General features: G+C 35.2%; 1 protein-coding gene and 1 pseudogene across 1 annotated transcript; one reads left to right on the forward strand and one right to left on the reverse strand.

Moving 5' to 3' along the window:
- Positions 3,355-5,268, forward strand: LOC104717880 (AT-hook motif nuclear-localized protein 26-like). Its single transcript, XM_010435523.2, has one exon. It carries the CDS (start codon positions 3,842-3,844, stop codon positions 4,850-4,852), a length of 1,011 nt encoding a protein of 336 aa, XP_010433825.1. The 5' UTR covers positions 3,355-3,841; the 3' UTR covers positions 4,853-5,268.
- On the reverse strand, positions 14,129-14,793 carry LOC104748559 (annotated as a pseudogene).

Here is an 18,434-nt window from a genome sequence, read left to right on the forward strand (position 1 = left end):
GGATGATATCTTACTACTCAGCGCCAATTATGATAAAATGGGTGTAAATTAAAGGAGTATACGTACTATCTAATGGAAAGTTCACCGATCGTAAATGTGTTTAAGGAGTATATTACTTTGTAAAAACTTGTGATAGCAAAAAAACAAAAAAAAATTGTGGTAGCTTTACCATTTAACATACCTTTTTCTTCTTTTTGATAAAGTACCATTTAGCATACTAGTAAAATCTAAATTATTCTAGTGGTTAACTAAAGGTCGTCTAGTGTTACGCCAGATTTGGAGTTCAATTACCATAAATCTTAACTTGGTATTGAACAACAAGGAGAAGAACCAACTCAAAGGGAATCCATTATTATACTTAATTCAAGCGATAAAGAGGGTTTGGGTTTTTGCACACAAACTTAACTAAGCAATTGAAATCAAACAAGCCAAAGGCAAAACATAAGAAATAATAAACAAAAGACTAGCAAGATTCAAAATTAAATAAAGCGGGAAATCAACAATTCAAAACTAAACAGTTTTAAGCAATGGATAAAAGACTAGTACTTCTTCGGGTTTAGATTATTGACTCGAGTGATCACTAAATAAATTCAAGAATCTCTACCAATCTAACAATGCTAATCCACTGGTATTGGATCAGTAATCTAGACTAATCCATTTCCATGTAATCTCTTTAGTAATCATATAATATTTAACAACTTTCGTTTGCAATCAAATGATCATTGAGTATTAATTCCAAGCCTAACTAACCATCTAGAGTCCTAATCATCAATTTTCATTGACTGGGAATGATATAAGTACTCTCTGAATTTTTTTTTTGGAAATTTTATCAAACACCTTCCGAACAATAAATTTTGTATATTTATACTAGCTTAATCAAACACTAATCTAGCATTAAAACACACACATGGAGGGTAAAAACTAAGACCCAAGCATCTTGAATCAATCAAAGATCACCATAATGCACGATGATAGAATAAGACGAATCAATCTATTTAAATAATCTCGTTGGACATATAGTTCGAAATGAGTTTATTTGAGTACTATATATTGTGCGATGATTTATATGTTTTGATGATGACATACGATCCGAGGTGTTATCTTGAAAACTTTAAACATCTTAGATATTAAGGTTTTAAATATTCAGTAAATTCATTACAATTGATGCAGTACGGTGTATGAACATATATAGTAACAACATGAGGCATAAACCATTACACCAAATAGACCAGTCTTGTTCTAACGTCCGAAAAGGAATACTAGATAAAATTATAGAATTATAGTTAATTCTAAAAGTACCACAAACTAATCAAATGATTTTTCAGCAATTCGCATTAATCTTTCTTTTAAAAGATAAATTATAAAACACAAACATATATATACACTTTGATTGTTAATCAAAAAATGCAAAACGAGAGGAAGGAGGGAGAAGGGCACGTGGAGAAGGAAAGCGCATGAGAGCCGACAAAGAGCATCTTTTAAGACATGGGTTTGCGTCCACAAGAGTCATGCCATTGCCTCTCCGATCCTCTCTCTCTGCACATTCAATTCAACAATCTCTTGTCTCTCTCTCTCGTGCTTTCTCCCTTTGGGTTTGAGATTTGTCAGCGCCTTCTTCGCGTCTTCTTATTACTTCACTCTCTCCAATGCCATATCCACACATCGCATTGCAATCTCTATCGTTTTCTTCATATAGTATATTATTACAATCAAATTTGTCTACTTAATTGCCCATGCTCCTGTTCAATAATATATGTTATAAAACATTTTTAACTCTATATCTCACTACTTTTAATTAGTACTTAGCCATGGCCATAACCTGCATTGCCCTATATATAAGTTAGAAGATTCTTATTTTTATAGAGAAACACTTAATTATACATGTGTATATTTATATACACATAATAATACATGTGTATATACAAAATAAGTTATATATACTTAATTATTAATGTATACGTATTTGAAGATATGATGCTAGGTGTAATTACTACATAGGTTGTTGAAAAATGAAATATATCGGTGCTTCACAAAGTTATGAAAGTTGATTTAAACAATTTTTTTAATTTATGATTACTAGGGTTGCCAATATTTATAATATAGAGAACTAGGATAACTATATGATAGATTTATATTAAAAATTAATGAAATATATGTAATAAAAAAATTTGAAAAGTATATATCTATCGAATTTCGAATCTAGACTAGTATTTTTGCAGCAGTTTTTGCTCAAAAATACTTTTTGGAAAGTTCTTACGTTTAATACATTGACTTTAATATTAGTTACCAAAACTTCAAAATTAATTATAGGTAAAATTTTAAAAAAATAAGAAAATCTTTCTACTTCATTCAAACATAAATATATGATTTCCTTTCATTTTTAATTTGAATTTATCTTTAAATTATTTTAAATTATTCTATAATATATTTAGTTAATAAAAGTTATGATTTTTTCTTGCATATGATGTAATACAAATTTTAAAAACGGACATATATTACTCAATAGATGAATAAAAAAATACGGGTACAATATCCCACATCGTCTAAAAAAATTGGGCAATGGTTCAGAGTCATACTATAAAAGAGACCAAAATGATTCCGAATACAAATGAGTATAAAGCTTGATTTATCAGGCATTCAAACTTTATAAACTTTTATTTGGTTTACTCCGGTTCTTTATTTTAAAATTTTTTAAAAGGTTAAATATGAAAAATATTTAAACCTTTTAAAAAGTTAAATATGATAAATATTATACCGTAGAAACACAATAAATATTAAAAATTAAGATGATATAGTGTGAGTTAAAATATCTCGAGATGGGGTTATATAGCGGGATGGATTTTAACGATATTTATATAAATTAAAAAATATCATTAATTCTGTGTTACAGGGATAAAACATCATTTTATTATTTTGTTAATATTGTCGATATCAGAGAATAGACATATCTAATTAAGTTGATTAAATAAATATTACGTAAAAATAAATTATATTACGGTATTATATGGTTTATTTAACAATTATTATATAATTATAACATATTTAACCAATAAATACAACTTATAATTTAAATATTTTATTTATAAATAATTTTGTTCCGCGGTGTACCGCGGGTCCTAATCTAGTTATAGTTATTGAAAAGTCTTTGCCAGTATTTAGAATCAGAAAATAACGAACAATCTATATCATGTAAGAGTAAAATCTACTAATGAAAAAAGAGAGCCTCTAAATAAATAAGATCGTTAATGTAAACGAGAGCGATTGAAATGTTATACAAAGAAAAAATGGCGTAGAGGTAGGGACCAAAGCACCGCCTAAAACATGAGAATGATGTCATTGTCATAAGCATAAGCAGAAAAAAAAAAAAAAAACTAAAGCTATACATCTCTCTTTCACTTCTCCCTCTCTGTCTCTCTCTTCCTAACCCTAATTTACCAATCACCAACCAAAGCAAATTAAGCAGACAACCCCCACAGACACCTCAAACCCCCAACACATCTCAAGTATAAACTAATTAATTAAAAAAAAAATTACAAAAGAAGAGAGTGAGAAATAGAAACCTACCAAAAGCCCTTTTCACTTCCTCTCCCAAGTACAACTCAACAGAAGAGAAGAAGCTATAAACAAAGAGAGAAGAGAATAAGAAGACAAAAAAAAGAGAGAGAAAGAGAGAGAACCTTAGCTTACCAAATCAATCAAAGAATAAGATGAAGAAGAAAAATCCAGCTTGATATTTGTCGTGAAAAACATTATTATTCGTTTTCTCTTCTACCTAGCTAGAGTCTCTATTAGGTCAAAATCAATTCTCATCTCTCCCTCACCGATCAGTCTCAACATAGAAATGGATCCAGTTCAATCTCATGGATCACAAAGCTCTCTCCCTCCTCCTTTCCACGCTAGAGACTTCCAATTACATCTTCAACAACAACAACAACAACATCATCAACAACAACAACAGTTCTTTCTCAACCATCATCAGCAGCCGCAAAGAAACCCTGATCAAGATCACGAGCAGCAAGGAGGGTCAATATTGAATCGATCTATGAAGATGGATCGCGAAGAGACAAGCGATAACATGGACAACATGGGTAACAACAGTGGTAGCGAAGGTAAAGAGATGAGTTTACATGGAGGAGAAGGAGGAAGCGGCGGTGGAGGAAGCGGAGAACAGATGACAAGAAGGCCAAGAGGAAGACCAGCAGGATCCAAGAACAAACCTAAAGCTCCAATAATCATAACAAGAGACAGCGCAAACGCTCTTCGAACTCATGTTATGGAGATCGGAGACGGATGTGACATAGTTGACTGTATGGCTACGTTCGCTAGACGCCGCCAAAGAGGCGTTTGCGTTATGAGCGGCACAGGGAACGTTACTAACGTCACTATACGTCAGCCCGGATCACCAGCTGGCTCGGTGGTTAGCCTCCACGGCCGGTTTGAAATCCTTTCTCTTTCCGGATCTTTCTTACCGCCACCTGCGCCTCCTGCAGCCACTGGATTAAGTGTTTACCTAGCTGGAGGACAAGGGCAGGTGGTCGGAGGCAGTGTAGTAGGACCTTTGTTGTGTTCGGGTCCTGTGGTGGTTATGGCGGCCTCTTTTAGCAATGCGGCGTACGAGAGACTGCCTTTGGAAGAGGATGAGATGCAAACTCCTGTTCAGGGAGGAAATGGAGGAGGAGGAGGAGGAGGCGGTGGTGGAATGGGGTCTTCACCAATGATGGGGCAGCAACAAGCTATGGCAGCTATGGCGGCTGCTCAAGGACTACCACCAAATCTTCTTGGTTCGGTTCAGTTGCCGCCGCCACAGCAAAATGATCAGCAGTATTGGTCTACGGGTCGGCCACCGTATTGATTAGATTGCTACTCTTATATATATATCACACATGAATTGAATATATTTTAGCTATGTACTTATATATATGTAGCTATTTACTAATAGATCTTACATATATATAAAGCAAGCTAACTTGGAATGATTAAAGAGGAGGTGTACTAAGTATGACGAGAAGATGAAGACGGCGATGATGAAGAAGCCTTTTCCGATGGGTTTGTGGATCAACAATTGAGTAGATGTTTCAGGTTCTTCTTTGTTTATTTTTGTCTTGTTTTAGTGGTAGTTGTTTTTTTTAATGTTTGATTATGTGAGGTTTTAAGTTGTTCTTTACTTTATTGAGTTATTTGATGAATTTGATTCTTAATTATGTTCGGTCTGTTTTCTTTGTTTACAAGAATTACGTACCCAAATCAAACTACTTATGGTTTTAAGTTCTCCCATTTTCAAGTATAAACATTGTTTATATATAGTTTTTAAAACAAAACTATATGTAAGGCCAAAACAAAACAAAACTTATAATGCATATTTTACGTGGAAATATGTTGTTTAAGGTGGTGGGTGTAGTTGCCACCCATAATAACCACATACGGTATGTCTGTTCTTGTTAAACGGGTTCAATCTTTTCTTCGTACCAATGTTACTTTTTTTTGTTCGAAAGAACTAAAGTTTGATTCTAAATATCAGAAGAAATTATAGGCCGAAAATTTCCATGATTTTTTCAATATATGTATATACACAACTAGATTAGGACCACCCGATGTGCGGGTTTAGTAAGTAAAAACTATCTATAAAAGTAAATAGATACATCGAGGTGTTCAATATGATATTTGGTGTAAAAAGTGCGACTCTGCGGAGACTATTAATCATGTATTCTTTGAATTTCCTCGCTCTTGTGAAGTTTGGAATTTATCTTCGACTCCGATCTCGTCAGAGAGTTTCCATATGAGTCGGTGTACTCAAACTTGGAAAGCAACCATGTGCATTCAGGATTGGGCTGGTGGTGTTGCGTTGGTGAGGAGCGAACCTTGTTTTTGGGGCCAAGTGTCTAAGACGGATGTAACACCCCAATATTGTAATGTATGCGATTTTGAAATTGGAGCCCATTAGGCCCAATTGCCATTAAAAGTACAAACGACAAGGGTTTTGCGTTTTGCTTATATGCTCTTGTACATGTAAATACACACGTATGGCGCCGTCTTTGTTTCTGGCGAGAGAGGAGAGTTGGGAACCCTAATCCCGTCGGAGCTTACCATCATTATCGTTGCCTTGTTTTTGTTGGCATCGTGGTTGTTGTCGTTGTTGTATTGCTCTCATCCCAAGCAAAGAGATAAGCGGCCATGAGAGAACTTCTGATCAAAGGGGAGAGAAAGGGACGAGAGGGAAAGGAGAAGAAGGAGAGGATAATGTACTCGGGGACAAGGAAAGTCGTTTGACGATCACCGTCTATCACCACCGCTGGTTAGTCCGCCACCGTATGTCACCGGAGATGTCAGGTGTTGTCATCGGAACAGCCGTAGCCATCGTCCAACCGTTATGGGTAAGGAAACCCTAGATTTATTTTGTAACTTGCGCATGAAGTTTATGACGTTGTCTCACGATCTGTTGCTTGCTTTTGATGTATGTTGTTGAGCCATGAGGACGTAACCACCATGGGCTGAACCTTCTCTTGGAGCCACAGCACATGTCCGTCGAGAAAAGTTGTAAAGAGGTAATGGCGAAGCTCGTGTGTTGTTGCGTTTTGTTGCTTCGAATATTGAACCGTGTCTAAACCAGTCTAAACCAGTATAAACCAATGAATCATAACTTGTAAGACGAGAACCGTAACTTAATTCATGTGGACGTGAGTTGCGTATGGTTTGGTGGTCACGTGTGGGAGTGTGGGTTGTTATTGGTTTGAGTTGAGATATGATTATGAAACCAAACACGTGAAAGTGGAATTATGGTATATTAAATTATTAGATTATGGTCTAATTAATTTAATTGGAGGAATACCAAATCAGTTTATCAAGATTTAGAAGTTGGTTTGGATATTAGATTAAATCATAGATTATTATTTTAGATATAAAATTCTGATCAGATTATCTATACCGCTGCAGATTAAGGGTTGTTGTTGAAGCGGATCTTCTGGCTAAGGTGAGGGTGGTATTTGCGGATATACAGTAACCTCTTTCTTTATATACTCTTCGATAGTTACTGAGTATAGACTCAGGAATTGTTTGTTAATTGAACGTGTTTGTGTGGATTTGTGTGCATGATAAAGTAGGTTGTTAGTAACATGATATATGTGAAGCACATTTAGCTACATGATATGATGTTATGAAATAACTTATATATTATATTATATATTATATTATATATTATATTATAAATATAATTATGAACATACATGAGAATGAGAATGAGAAAGGAAAAGATACTTGAGGATGTTGGACTATAATGGACCAACGGGTTCATTGCAGATCATAAACCGCTGATGAGCAGTACGGGAAGAATCGAGCTATGGGCCGTGGTCTTTCAGGAATGAGGTTTGTGAGCCAGAAAAAGTGATAATGGCCAAACCTATAAGGAAAGTAAAACTTATTAAGTAATGTAAATAAACAGAAATGTTTGAATGTGGTAGTTGCCACAGAAGTGCATAAAATAAGATGAAAGTTATTAAGGTGAATTAAGATGTTTGTTTGTTGTTTGCTTGATAAACATTCTGAATCTATGCTAAGTAATAGTTTTTGATTATATTTGGAACTTTATTATTGTATGTCTAGTGGGCAGAGTTTGATCTCCTCACTGAGCACCCCCTTCTTTTTTTCTTTTTTCCCAGGTTAGTAAGTTTAAGAGTTGCAGTTTGAAGTTTATTCGTTGGTGAATTTTAAAGAAAGAAACATTTTTGGCCAAACCGGATGGATTACATGTTGTTCCGTCTTTTGCGGCGGTACGGGTGTTACAACGGAGCCCCTCCCCTACATTCGGAGTTAGAAGCGTTGTTGTGGGCCACAGAGCGGATACATGCTGCAGGGATCGCTTGTCAACATTTCGAGACTGATTGTGCTGAGTTACTCACTATGGTGCAGTCCCCTGAAGATTGGCCGTCCTTCTCCAACGTGCTCGATGAGTTTAACTCGTTGGAGTCTTTCCCACTATTCTCCATCTCTTGCATCTCGTATGCGTCAAATACTAAGGCATATTGTCTTGTCCGTGCTTCATGTTCTATTATCTCTAAAGATTCTTTTGTAAACCCCTTCCCTCCATCTTAGACAACTAACCGAGGAATTTACTTTTAATTTATTATTTGGTTGAAAAAAAAAAGTAAATAGATACACTTTTAGTTAAAGAAAATAGTTGTAGATTAGTTCAAAGTCAAAATAAAATTAAATTTAACAAAAAATATATATTTAATTATTTTTATAAATAAAAACAATATATAAAAGTAAAGAGATAAACTTTTAGTTATAGAAAATAGTTTTTTTTGTTATAATACACTAATGTATATCAATTTACAAATCTACTATTTACATTACCACTAAAAGTGTATTTGTACATACAAATATATTATACTGTTAAATATACTCTTTAGTCTTTACTACTAACAAAAATTGTCTTTATGAACACATTAAATAACTTATTATATGTTTCTTCACTTTAACATTTTTATAGTTACAAAAACGCATATATTAATCTTACGTACTCATATCTTATATATTACTATAACAGTCTTTTTGAATAAATTATTTGATTGGTGAAAAAATATGAGACGATCTATTTTTTTTTACTTCAACAATCTTTTTTTATGTAAAGGTGAGTATTTACATTTTTTTAGAAACAGTAATTAATTGTATAATTTTCACAATTGTTTTTTAATATTATATAAAAAGTAATCATTTTTCTTGTAAAGTAAGCAACTTAAAACTAAAATAAGTAAACAATAATAATTTTGAATTTTATGATATATATATATATATATAATTTCCTTATAATATTTTTATTTTTAAAATTCTAATAAATTTAGAATTGACATGTATTAACATCTGAATGATACCATTGACACGTGTCACGGTCTTGTTAATGAGTAACTTTGACATCAAGCTTTATATAATAAGATTCTAGGACGCTTCCAAGAATAGAAAAAGGCTGGTCTCACTTGTGATTTTAGTGATGGTTGGTGTAAAATTAGTCTTTTTATTACAACAATAAGTAGACTTTATTTAGTGTTTGATACATTCCATAAAACCTCATTTTTTTTTTTTTTTTTTTGCAGAGAGAATTTCAAAAACTAACCATTTTCCATACCACTTTTCAAAATTACCTCTTCGAAAAGATCAACATTGTTGGTTCCTCATTAAACTGATTGAGACCCACCATTTATTGGTCATTTTCTTATAATATATGAGATACTAAAACAAAGGCACACTATGTTCAATCTCTTAGTGGAGTTGAATCAACAAATCATGTTGTTTTCAGAGAATAAATAAATTAAAGTAAGAAACAAAGAAAGCTGTCCAATGAAGACTATGAAGTAAATCAAAGAACTAAGCAAATAAGTTAGCAAATGGAGTAAGAAACGTTGAAATTAGCAAACAAACAAACAAGAACAAGCTTACAATGTAATAGAAGAAGCAATAAATCAAGAAGCAAATATACATGAACGTATGAATACATGTATCATGTATCATGTATGCACACATGAATGTATAAATGTATGCATGTATGTGTTTAGACATGAATAGAGATGAATTCAAGATCTCCAACCTGGGTGTAAAAGTGGATATATTGTTTTATCTCCTTTGGCAACTTTTTACTGGCTCAAATGGTCCTCAAGTTCCTTCCATGTTGAAAAATCACCTCTGTTCATTGAATTAAAGACACAAAAATCTAATTGAGCTGATTCGATTAGGAACAAGAGCATCAAAATTTACAATACTCTGATGCATTCATGTTTCTCTTACCACATCATGTTGATTTCTGCTGCGAAATGATGTATTAATTGTCAAACCATGAACACTTCCGTACAAAATCCAGCCAAAACAGCAAAGGCTCATCACCATACATTAGCACTGATAATTTTCGCACAAAGACAAAATATCTGAGAAAGATCAATATGAACCTGGAAAAAGGGATGCATAGAAACGAAACTCGTCTCCTAGATAATCTTCTCTTAGAGACCTTTTCCTTCACCGTTCACCGTGAGAGGGAAACTGATCAAATGAATTTTTTTTTAAAAATCCGAATCTGAGAAAATAAAGTTATAACGGTCTTAACAGTCTTCTTCGAGTCTGTTTAAATTAAAATAATCTAGCTTTGGGATCGTACTAACCTAATAATGAAAATATTTGTAACGGTCATAAAATCTTCATTACATGTATTTGGATTACCTCAGTCGTCCAAACTTGAATCGAGTGAACACAACCGTCCGTCACGAGTGAGGTTATTTTAATCTGCAATGTTCATGTTGGGCTTTAGTAAACTTTTCACTGGATCTGAATTATGTTTTTTTGGGCTTGTAAAAATTTTAAAATGTATATTTTTTTACATTTTCAAACTTAAAAGAGTTTAAAAAGAAATGATTTAAAATGATAACTTTTTTGCAAATTTTTTAAAGAAATCTAGTCATACAGTTATAGTAAATGTGGATAATGATGGTATCCTTAGTTGTATATTTGCTGAGTTAGAGATTCCACTGTGTGTGATGCTTTTCTATATATGTAAATCTCTAAAAAAGATAGAAATCCAAAAGTAGACCCAAAAAAAATAATTGTTTGACTGTTTTAGTTATATTGACAACCATGAAATAAAACACAGTATGCATGTTAAATAGTTAATTGGTATCCTTAGTTGTATATTTGCTGAGTTAATTGGTATCCTTAGTTTTAGGATAATGATGGTATCCTTAGTTGTATATTTGCTGAGTTAGAGATTCCACTGTGTGTGATGCTTTTCTATATATGTAAATCTCTAAAAAGGATAGAAATCCAGAAGTAGACCCAAAACAAAATAATTGTTTGACTGTTTTAGTTATATTGACAACCATGAAATAAAACACAGTATGCATGTTAAATAGTTGATTGGTCTTTACCAAAATGTATTTCCTTTTAAGCAATTATGTGTTTACTTTTTTGCAAAATATGTTTCCTTTTATAAAAGAAACTTCAGCAAAATGTTGAATAACTCTTACTATAAAACCAGTGTCTCTCTCCATCAGAAAAACTATCATTTTTTGTCTTAAACCAAAACTGACTCTCTCTATCTCTCTCTCTCTCTCTCGTTTTCTCCCCGTTTCCGAAGCTTTCATCTTATCATGTCATCGGAAGAAGGACAGAACCGCACAGCAATGGAAGACGAAGAACTCATCAAAGAGTGCAAGTTCCTTCTAGAATATGGAGCTTATAAAGAAGTTCGAGAAACCATTAAGAACAGACAGCCAGTAAGAAGTGAACTGCCAGACGAGCTTGAGAGAGTGAGAGCAATTGCCGACGTTCTTTACGCCGCAGAGAACCCGCTTCCGGATGGGTCAAAGGATTTATACGGCATGGTTAGAATGGCACAACCCGGACCGCTTTTGGTAAAAGATTTTGATAATCTTATGCATCTCCTGAGCTCCACACACAACCGCTTGCCTTTTCGCTACCAAGCTAGTGTTAAAGCCTCGTCCGCTTGGTCGGAGCTGTGTAGTCAAACCACTAAGGATGAGGAAAACCTTGATCAAACCCAAGAAAGTGTCCTTGGAGACGTCGATGTAGGCGGCATCCAAATCGGTGATGGGGACAACCTTGATCAACCGCAAGGATATGTCCTTGGAGACATCGATGTAGGCGGTAGCCAAAACGGTGGTGGCCGAGAAAATGTCCTTGGAGACATGGATGTAGGCGGCAGCCAAATCGGTGATGAGGACGTCGTCCTTGATCAACCCCAAGGAAATGTCCTTGGAGACATGGATGTAGGCGGCAGCCAAATCGGTGATGAGGACGTCGTCCTTGATCAACCCCAAGGAAATGTCCTTGGAGACATGGATGTAGGCGGCAGCCAAATCGCTGATGGCCAAGGAAATGTCCTTAGAGACATGGATGTAGGTGGCAGCCAAATCGGTAATGGATCTGTCGGTGACATAACCGATGGTGGTGGTCTATGCGGAGAGCATAACAAAGATGGAGTGAACAAAAGAAAACGAGAGACGGATAGTCTCATTTTTTCTGATTTGCCTGTATTAGAGAACTTGGATCCCTTGCCGCCGCTGGAGAAACCACAGGCTCCGCACGATCAAGCTCCATCAGAAGGCGCTTCTTCTGCCCCCAATGATGTTATAATAATATCTGATGAAGAGGAGGAGGACGAGCACGCCGAAATGGATATATCACTGGCTTTAACAGCGAGAGTGTCCATGGAAAATGGGATTAAAGTGAAAAAGATTCCATTGAATAAGAAATCAACATAAGTACAAGATGATACTCCTACTTGCTCAAGAAGAACTCAAGCTTTGCAGTTTCGTGTTTGTTAGATTATTATCCTAAATTTTTCCTTTTTTTTTAAAATAATAAAAACTGAGTTTGTAATTTTATTTTTGATATATTAATGTTGTTCATCTTCTGCTTTTAATCAGCCATTTTAGTATTACATGTTCTCAGCCACAAAATCAAAACGGAAAACAATCTAAAGAAGGGGAGCCTAATATGATTAGGGTTTTGCATATTTACTTACACAAAAGAAAATATAAAATGTGTTAATTTTAGGAAATAGAAAATGCGTTTATTTTGGACCTCCACAGAAAATGAGTGGAGAGGCCCATATCATATATATATATATACCAATTAGATGATGATTTTTTTAGGTATCGATCTCGATCGGTATGTTCGGATATGAATCGTTGGACCAACTATTGGACCGGACCGATTATGGATTAGACTGAGTACTTGCGGACTATGCTCTGATACCGTATTAGATTGTAAGCTTTCAACTTAAATCAATTGACAATGATCAGTGGAAATATCCATATCATATATATGCCAATATCCTACTCAATTTCGAATGTGAGATATTTTATCCTAATACTCCCAGATATTCAGAATTTAAGCGTGAAATTATTACAGTTGGGGTTAACTGGCCCATCTCCATTACATGCAAAATGGAAATCGAGAGATGGTTAGGGTTTGCATATAAACGCAACAGCTTGGTACTCAAGAAAGATTGAGCCGTATCCTTTAACTTAGGGTCCCCAACGAATACGATCACGTATTGGTTAGCGCATAATGTAAACCTAAATTGATAATGGAAGTTTATGGGAGAAGGTTCCCAACGAGAATGCAATTAACCAGACGGAGGGAACTCCATATTTAAATCTCGATGTCAAGAATGTAATATAGAGTTATATGTGGATGTTTTTCTTTTGTTTATTGCTTGGTTTGAATAATGAATCAATTTCAGTTTCACCATAATTTGTTGTCTTGTAATTAATCGAAAAGAACTGATGTTGAATGTCAATTTTTATTCCATTGATCAAGAACTGATCATGTTCTTCTTCGATTTGGTGATCCGTTCTTTGTAGTTCATGGTGGTCGAACATGTATACGGGCCACACCGAGTAAACAAATACAGTAGCTATACATTAAACATACATGAGATAGCTAGAATCCAACGAAAAAAAAAAAAAACTGTATGATTATATAGTTTAGATTATACAAGGTCTCAAACTGTCACATGATGGGTATATATATGTACGTAAAAAGGTTATCAAAATGTTTAACATGGATGATACGAAACCATTTTCTTTTTTACTGATCACTTTGACACCGAAGATGAGATGCGTATATGGATAAGATTCCAAATACTGAAATACATATGCTATTTTTCAGCCTGATGTATACGAAAATTTGTACGAGGTTAAATACATGTTTATGTAGATGTAGTGAGAAATTGTTAGCATGCACTAGGTATCAGCAATCACGAAAAAATGACATTGAAAAACTGTTAAGTTTAGTTTCAAAGGTATTGTATATATACGTACGTTTGTCATTATTTTCAAAAAGTTTGAAATGGAGTTGAATGTATAAGTTTGTTTAATTACAAAAGGTGCTAAGCAAGTAGCCCAAAACAACTTAAAGGGCGGTACAATATTTTTAATAACTCATTTTTAAACAGTTAATTAATTATTTCCACATATTATGTCTCCTAAACAATATGAAGATCTTACAAGTTACACAATCCAACATAAATAGAAAAAACAAGTTCAATTAACACTACAATTGGAAAACAACATATCAATTGTAGTGTTACGTGAGCTCTAGTCACGAGCTCACAAGTTACATAACACTACACGGCACCACCACCACTTTCGTGAGCTCTAGTCACGAGCGCGTAGTGGCCTTGTCTTGTTCCCAAGCAAACGTAGGCTGAAACTTGCTCTCTAAACGTTATCTTACCGTAACTTGTGAAGCAAGCACACAATAGAGATGAGTTCTGTTTCGTGCTAGGTTTAGGGTCACCGCTTGCCTTGCTGCTCAAGAATTTGATCAAAATAGTGTTTTCTCCGTTCCCATTTCGTTAATCTCATAAGGGTTCAAAGCCACACCGTCCGGGTTAGAATTGTAAGCCAATAAACCGAGAACTGGAGACACGAGCTGGAAATTGTAACCGGTTAAGTAAAGATAAGAAGACCAGTTAAAATCCAAGTTCTGTCTCACCAGCATCACTCTCTCAACACATGGCTGTACCGTCAAGCCCGGACCTAAGTGAAACTCTCCGATTGTTGCACCGTGTCATCTCAAACTGCCGCATCTAAACCTAGCCGTATTGATATCAATGGAGGAGAAATTCGAAGGAAGATGAATTTTCTGAATCGTGCCAGTCTTGAAATGTATGTTGAAGTTTCTGATAGTGTAATCTCTGATCATAAGATCAAGGAGATGTGTTGATTCAATCGTCTGAGATTTGGATCTCTGTAAATGAAAAAAAAAGATGAATGGTATAGAGCCCATGTGAGGAGGATCCAAAGATTCTATAAGATGAATTAAGTTGTTACGGCTTTGAAGAGAGAATTGATGAGGAAGGAGAGAAATAGATTGAGTATGTTTAACTTTGTTGGCATGTGTATTGGGGACATACATGACCAGTGTACAGTATATACTATGTATATTTATTATGACATAATAATCAATAAGCATGACTGATGTTTTATAACGCTTACTATACGATCCTACTTTTTTTCTAGCCTTGTGACATTACTTTACACTTTGTAGTCTTGTAAGATCATTGCTTCTTTTTTTTTTTTTTTGTCATCTGAATTTATATTATAATTGAACAGATACATCTGTTGAATACAAAAAGGTGAAAGCATAGAAATCACTTAAGACTAAGCCCAAACAAGGGAAGCATAAGCTGGCAAGTTACACATTTCCAGAGACATAAGCCAGCAAGTTAAACACTTTCGGAAGCAAAGATACAAAGACTAAACAACCTAGAAAAACAGGTCACTAAGGAATAAACATAAACAAAGTGCTAAAACTGCCCAACTGAACCAGAAAAAAACTCACAAGCTTTCCCATAGAACCTGTAAACACTGGAGAGTACCAATTAGACCGGAAGTGCTATAAACCATGATAGCACACCATCGACAAACCATCGTCAGCACCGGCAGGAAAGAAAGCAACCTCGAACGACATCAGAGAAACAGAAGCCACAACCATCCAGTGGCACAAGACCAGTCGGAAGAAAGCGAGCCAAACTAGGGAAAAAGAAGAAACCTTGAGATTCGACCTGAGACAAGCCAAAGAGGACTAACAGCTCTTACACGCGGGCCCTCGTCGACTCAGCTTTAACCATCTACATAATCAAAACTGGTGACCTCCTCGCAAGAGAACAGCTGAAAGACGGTTCCACTGCTATGCCTAAAACCCAAAACCACAACTCAAAAGAGTCGCCGGAGTGAGCTAGTAGATGGCTAGCAACAAAATACAATCCGGTTGACAAGCAGAAAGAACGAAACCTAGCATATAGCGCAAACACTGACTAGCCAGGAGACCTAATAGTGCAGAAGAACTAAGGATTGAGTTCAAACCAACAGAGAAGGCAAGTTTGAGAGAGGACACAAACCAACAAACTTCTCTTTGCAACTTGAAACCATCGGTTGAAGCCATACTAACACCAACAACACAGCCTAATTGCAAAACCCGCAGTCCAAAGAAGAGAGAATTGAAAGAGATACCATACCAGACCAGGAAACGAGCGATCGTCTCCTTCAAACCACCAGCCGCAAGATAACCACCAGAACCAAGCTACAACCAAGACTAAAACGTTAACACACGGATCCGTCTCTACCACAACCAGATCTCACCGCCGATGGATTCCCCTTCTTCAATCGATCTTCGTTTCAAAGGAAATTTTGACAACAGCTACAACACCTAAAACAATGGAACGAAACCAAAGAGAACAAAGACTAGGAAGAAAGTCAAAGAACTACACCCTCTCACAGCTCCGGCATGGAGCCCGGAAGCTGGAGAGGCCAAATCGAAGAAATCTACTTTTTTCGGGCGGCGGCTGAACTTGGGAGAGAAAAAAGAGCAAACTGAAAAAGGGTATTTTGCTTCTATATACTATTTTTTATTTTTATATAGGAAGATCATTGCCTCTATATCTAATTTATTTTTATATACTATTTTTGAAAGTTTTGATTATATTCTTTTACCATGTAATAATACATTAACAAATGCTTTTCATGCCCCACACTCTTATAGAATAATATTTACTTTATTGGCCCTAAGGAATATTTAAACTGTAGACACAATCTCAGATTAATTTTATGACAAGCCACATAATTGTGATTGTCAATGATATATATTGTCCTAGAGTAATTCATCTGAAGCCAGTTTGTAACATCTGCGAACCGAAATCTCGGTTAGGGATGTGCATCGGTCGATTCTGGTGATGTATCGGTCGATGCATGGTTGGTTCTCTGTGGACGAGTTTAAGTTAAACGCTGTGTTTTGGGTTAGGAAAAAAATTCTTAAGTCGTGTTTTGTCGTCATTAGACGAGTTTTGGCCGTTTTGAGAGAAAAGAAAAGGGAGAAAAGTTCTTGAGTGTTCTTGAGGATTTTGGGAGATTTGAGGCTGTTCCTGTAGAGATCTGTAGCTGGGATCGTTGTAGGAGCTTCCTAGGAGCATTGTTTTGCTTGTTTAAGGTTCATAATCTTCTTGGCAAAGGTGAGTGCATGACCATGGCATATCTAAGCTTGAGATTTCTCTGATCTACTTATTTCTGTGTTGTTTGGCTTGTTAGAACGTATTAGAGGCTATGGAAGTTTTCATGTGGCTTGGTATCGAGTTTGACGTTTATAAGAACAAAGATACGGCGAGAAGCTTCGGGGAAAACGATGCTCGGCATGTGCACCGGTCGATGCACTTTGTGCATCGGTCAATAAAATGCGAGGACGGCGCGATTTGACCTAGGAACATCGGTCAATGCCATGTGAAGGCGTCGGTCGATGCAACTAGGGTTTTTCGTAGAATATCGAGCATGCGTCGGTCGATGCAATGTGAGTATCGGTCGATGCAATGTGAGTATCGGTCGATGCAAGTGAACCTTGCATCGGTCGATGCAGATCATGCGTCGGTTGATGCAATCCTCTGATGATGTTGGTCGATGCAAGGTTGGCATCGGTCGATGTAGTGCATGGTTTGTTTGTTGATGGTTAGAGTATCTCAATTGCTTGTGTGTATAGCCCAGTAGATGGGAGGATTGCCTCACTGAGTGTTTATAAAATGCTTATGCATCTCAATTTGTGTTTGTGGTGCAGGTAAAAAGGCAAAGTGTGATCGTGGAATCAAGGCAATGAATAGGAGGATGTTCTAATGACTCGATTGGTTGTTGTCTGGCATTACTAGGTTGCTAGAGCTGGGTCAATAGAACATTGCTAGGTTGCTGGTTTTATGTTTCATGTTATTTGGTTATTGAATTAGTTATTATGAATTAATATTGGTTATTTATTATTGAATATTTAATGGATATTGGTATTGATTATTTTCCGCTGTTTGGTTTGGTCGTGGTTAGGTTGGCAGTGGTTATGGGACCACTAGTTTAGAGTATTTATTATTATTATTATATTTATTATTTATTGTTTAAAAAAAAAACGGGTCGGGTCGTTTCATAGTTGAACCATTTGTGATACTAGAAAGTAACCCATGCAATGCGTGGGTTATATATATATTATTAATTTGAAATGAAGAATGAAGTTTCTATTCAATTTTATTTGAAACTAGATTATGACCTGCGGTATATTGCGGAGTAAGTTTTTTACATAAATGTTTTTGTTAATATACTATTTTAATGCTAAATTTGTTAATGTACTATTTTGTTAATTTTAGTGATTTCGTATATAATCCGCGGTATACCGCACAATAATATTTGCTTAATATAATCTTAATTAAATTAGTTTCATTCGATATATTTTATATTGGTGTTGTTAAAATAGTAAAATGAGGATTTAACCCGTAACTATCTTATTAATGATATTTAATTTTTTTAGTATTATCGATTTAATCTTGTCATGTCATATATATAACCCGTCATGTAATATAACTCGTTTGTATTATTTGGAAATTTTAATATAATTAAATATTCATA

The sequence above is a fragment of the Camelina sativa genome, chromosome 2, assembly GCF_000633955.1.
Source record: "Camelina sativa cultivar DH55 chromosome 2, Cs, whole genome shotgun sequence".
Taxonomy (NCBI): domain Eukaryota; kingdom Viridiplantae; phylum Streptophyta; class Magnoliopsida; order Brassicales; family Brassicaceae; genus Camelina; species Camelina sativa.